At 48.4% G+C, this 5,000-nt stretch overlaps 1 protein-coding gene across 1 annotated transcript in view; it reads left to right on the top strand.

The window, feature by feature from the left end:
• tnikb (TRAF2 and NCK interacting kinase b) overlaps nt 1-5,000 on the top strand; it is a 54,356-nt gene that overhangs the window by 31,373 nt on the left and 17,983 nt on the right. Inside the window, 3 exon segments of the mRNA XM_048265725.1 lie at nt 892-978; nt 1,702-1,890; nt 4,695-4,859. Of these exon segments, the coding sequence (XP_048121682.1) occupies nt 892-978; nt 1,702-1,890; nt 4,695-4,859 (441 nt within the window).

The following is a 5,000-nucleotide window of genomic DNA, read 5'->3' as shown; positions in this document are numbered from 1 at the left end:
GGCACTCTTGTCACCGTGGTGCTGCGCAGCAGCTCCCACTTCCACGCTCAGGCTTGACGTTCGAGAGAAGATTCCAGAAGAATGTGTTAGGAGAAGAGCAGGCTTTTGCATGTCAGGCGGAACGGAGGGAGGCCTAAGTGAAGATGGCCGTGTCGCGTCGGACTAATGCCTACCACTCAGTCCTGACGTCTCACGTCAATACCTCCGAGCTTTTCCGCTCGGCGAGGCAGGGCTCTCGTCCCCGGAGGTCCCCACTGGGTCTCGGGAGCAGTGACTTCGCACGCCGCCTCGCACTCCCACACACTTCCCGGGACACCCTCCCTTCGCCGGGCCCCAGCTTTCTGATGCATGTTCCCCTCATTTCTGATGTCACTGGGTATAACCTCTCTTTCCAGCTGGGTTGGTCCTGTCAGTGCAGATCACCACTACCCCTATCTCTATGTCTCACTCTTTCACTCTCTCGTTCTTCTGCGAACTACCTCTATTTTTAAGCCTCTCCTCATTCACCCGTTTTCCAAATCATTCTCTGCTCCTTCCTCTCTTCCTCCATGTCATCTCTGTGCGTTTAAGTTTCAGACTTTCTTCCTAAGGCTGTGGTGGTATCACTCGTTTGTCTCATGGCCTCTGTTTCCCTCCATCACTCCCCCCCCCCACACACACACACCACCTCCTCTATCACCTCCACCCTCTCTCTCTCTCATTCTCTTTCAGTAACTGTTTCTCCTCTAACCTGCAGGTTTAGCTGATTGCGGCACAGGCTCGCTTGCTCTCCTTGCTCTCCTTTTTTGGGCTTACACTCTGCTTCTCTCTCTTTTCTTCTCTCTTCTACTCCCCCTACTCTCTCTCTCTCTCTCTCCCTCTCTTTCTCTTACTGGCTGCTGTCGGGGGTAGGAGTACATCCGCAGGCAGCTGGAGGAGGAGCAGAGGCAGCTCGAGATCCTGCAGCAGCAGCTCCTTCAGGAGCAAGCCCTTCTCCTGGTAAAAAAAGTCCACCAATCACGAGGCTTGAACAATGACCCCTCACCCCTGACCTTCACACCGCATCATCTCTACCTGCCCTGTCACCTTGTCCGTCGGTATAGCTGTGTCCGTGTGTGCATGTGTAGATAATTGCTTTACCCCTTTGAAATATAGAACCTGCTGGTGATGCTGGTTATTGGCTAGTGGTGGATTGAAATGAATGAGAAGTGGGACAAAGACCACACAACTTCCCAGGTCAATATTTATGCACACCAGAGAATGTTAGAGTGGTGAGTGGCCTTATTTGTTGAGGTCCCATCAGTAGTGTGTATCCTAGCTGAGGATGTCGAGGTCAGAGTTGCACACTCCTGTTTTTTTTTATGTCTGTTTATCCATTGAATAGCCCTCCTTGTTTACTCCCTTGTTAACATCTTTACACAAAGAGAGCAACCTGAATCCGGCAACTGTTTAAACAGTAATTAACTAATGTTGTGTTAAGTCCTACCTGGTAGCCTGGGAGTGTGCAAGTCTGCCTTGCATAGGTAAACACTGCTGTTGCATGAGTGCCATAGTAGTGCTTGAGATGTCCATTGTGTTTGTGTACTGACCTGGTTGCAGTCCCTCCAGTATTTTCTCTGAATCATTCCTCTCTCTCTCCCTCTGCCTCTCTCTCTATCTCCCTCTCTCTCTCTCCCTCCCTTTCTCTCTCTCTCTCTCTTTCTCTCTACGGCGTACTGGTAGGAGTACAAGCGTAAGCAGCTGGAGGAGCAGAGGCAGGCGGAGCGTCTGCAGCGGCAGCTGCAGCAGGAGAGGGCCTACCTGGTCTCCCTCCAGCAGCAGCAGCAGGAGCCAAGGCCCGCCGACAAGAAGCAGCTCTACCACTACAAGGACACGGCCAACCCAGCCGAGAAGCCTGCTTGGGCCAAAGAGGTATGTCGCCTTGGGCAGGGGCCGGTGGCCGCTAGCATCGGATGTCTGTGTGGGAATCAGCAGGATGTGTTGGGAGTTGTCTTTGAAGTGATTCTCTATGCATGTTTAACATAAACTGTCTCATTGGATCCACAGTATCTACGGAGGACCCACAAAGAAGAAAGCACATCTTATTGCATCATATGACTCCTACTTTCCAGTTCTATCCTCTTGGTTTTGTTATTGCAGGCAGAGGCCATTGGAGCAGTCTCACTGTCTTTACTGTGTGTGTTGTTGTTGACCATTTTATTGACCCGACCCCATGTCCTCAGGTGATGAGACGGGCCCAGAGTAACTCCCCAGACTCCCCAAGAGGTATCACTCCTTCAACACCCCCAGGGACCAGCCTGGCGGCCACCACCTGGCCCCCAACCCCCAGGAGAGCCCCAGCCGTAGCCCCCGCCACCGCGGCACCCCCGCCCGCCCCCCCTCCTATCCCGCGGCCTCCCCCTCCCGCAGGGGGTCTCATGAGTGGCGGCTGCCTCAAGGCGCCAACATCCCGTCCATCCGGGTGTCCTGTGAGCCCGACCTGGAGGACATGCTAAGGCAGTTCATGGCACGCAAGGCAGAGGCCCGCGGTCGTAGCCCTGACCGCACAAACAAACGGGTTAGTGCGGGACGGACCCCAGTGCTGTTGGGGGGAAAGAGTCCCATGTTGGCTGGGTCGGTGATGGGAGCTCTCATGGGTAGCTTGGAGCTCTCATTGAGGGTTTTAGTAGGCAGAGGCTCTCTGTCTAGCTCTCTGTCTACTCCCTGTTGAGCAATAATACACACCTCAAAGTGGAGGATATTGTTGTGAATATAACACGGTTGCCAGAATTCCTCCAAACCTGTTTTGCTTTCAGTCGTATTGGTCTTTATTTTATACCGTTGTAGGATGCAGGTTCGGGTTCAGGTTCATGTTACTTTTTACATATATAAATTTGGGTTGTAGTAAAGAATCCTTATTCGTAGACACACATGTAGAAAATAGACATGCAATACTCTCTCTGCCGGTCGCTGCCTTCAGGTTAGTTAGTTCCATTTACAGGAACTAGTTTAACAATTAGTGTGACTGTTGGATTTTTAACATGTCAACACATTGTTATGTGAGTTCTAAATCAACCGTGTTATATTTTTTCCTCAAATGTTTTCATTCTCTCTTTTTCTTTTTTGGGATCCATAATTCTATGGAGGCTTTGTGGACTATAACTTCCCCTTACCCCTTTGATTTGTCTGATTCTAAGGATAAAGTAACCTCCCTGCCCTCAACTAAGAGATGCTGCCTTTTTCCAAAAATGCCCAGTTCTAACCATTACTAACCCCTTTGACAATGCATTGGGGGCAGGTGGCGTTTTATGCACTGAGGAAAATAATTCACTTTCTCACCCAGACTGCAGTATTCCCTGGAGGACACTAACTGCTATACTCTCTTTTTATCCACAGGCAAGACAGGATGGGATGGTGCTTGTTTTTTTTTTATAAAAATGAGGAGTGAATTTGGGTGTGGACTTTTTTTAATTTGTGTACAAACTTAACAATTTTTTTTTTTTATCATTTTATCTTTGTAATCAGACATGTTGTTGTAGCTGATTCAGTCATGCCTCGATAGGTTGTAAATACACATGGCACCCAGATTCACCTCCATTTCATTGTAGTCAGTCATAACAAACCTGTCATCTCCTTGTGTTTGTCCTCATGTGGGCTCTAGTGGTGTTCTTGTTACTGGGATATCTAATGGCCTTAACGCTGTTCATGAGTCTTGGATGGGTTTGTCGTGTCATGGTATCTTCTGCATGGCAAGGGTGTGTTTGGGAAGGGGTCCTGTTTGAATCTCTTGCTGGGTGAAGTCTCAATAGATCTGTGTACTAAAACAGTAAATTTCCAGTCTGTATGTTCTAATACTGATATACTCCATACTGCAAAACAAAAGTGCAACAAAGATACAGTCACCTTGACCATCTCTTGCATTTCTATATTTTATTTAGAGTTTAACTGGTTGCCCTGAGTCTGTTTCAACTGACTTGTGCTGTGTCTGTCTAAGTTGTGACGCCATATCTCTATTTAAAGTAGCCCAACTGGATGGACATGTAGGACTGGCTACAGCTAGATTTAACTTTTTTTATAGATCAGACACTAATCCTCCTCTGATCTGAAAATATCCCGGAATGAGGACATCCTGAGCCATTTAATGTGGGACAGATACATTTTGATCAAATTGACTTGACTCAGAAGTTCGGAATATGAATTAAGATGTCCCTAGAAGCAAGCCAGGCATATCAGTGCGTGCAGACAATATGCGTTTTTTTCATAAGTTATAGAAGTGAATTCATTACACATACTAACAGATAAGGTGCAAACTGCCAGTCAGTCACAAAGAATCCCATTTCCCCTCTCCCTCTTAGACAGTCCTTATCTGCCTCTCTCATTTAAATGTGGTATTTATTTGAATAGTCGGTGCCTCTGCTGAATTCATAATGCGAATTCAGGATTTAAATGTCCATCTCATCTATTATTATACAAAATAAGGTAGTCTGAAAGCAGTTGCTTGGTCGGTTTCAAGGGCAAAGTATGAATTTGCCCTTTTGGCCACAGATCGCTCAATGTCAGTTCACACAGATGGTGGGGACTTTAAATTTGACACTTTTACACATTGCAGTATGTTAATTTTTAGTCCTGACTGCCAAACAAAAGGGGCTATGGCCTTCTTAACTCCTTTGGTGAGCGCAGTGAGAGGTAAGGGTGAAATGGTCTTCCTGTCGTAACTCGGTTTTCATTGGATACAGGTGGAGGAGCGCTCCAAGCTCAACCGCCAGAGCTCACCGGCCCTGCAGCACAAGGTGGCCAACCGCATCTCTGACCCGTCCCTGCCCCCTCGCTCCGAGTCCTTCAGCAGCGGGGGCATCCAGCAGGCGCGCACGCCACCCATGCACCGCTCCATCGAGCCCCAGGTGAGATCCTGCCATACGGCTCTGGGGATGGGTCACTGCAGATGGACACTCCTATCTGTCAGAGAGGCTAGAGCCAAGCAAAGGCTCAAATAAGCCAAGAAGCCAGCCACTGTAATTGAAAATGGCATTTTCAATCATCTC

The sequence above is a fragment of the Alosa alosa genome, chromosome 16 (assembly GCF_017589495.1).
Source record: "Alosa alosa isolate M-15738 ecotype Scorff River chromosome 16, AALO_Geno_1.1, whole genome shotgun sequence".
Taxonomy (NCBI): Eukaryota; Metazoa; Chordata; class Actinopteri; order Clupeiformes; family Clupeidae; genus Alosa; species Alosa alosa.
This window is presented reverse-complemented; position numbering and strand designations above follow the sequence as displayed.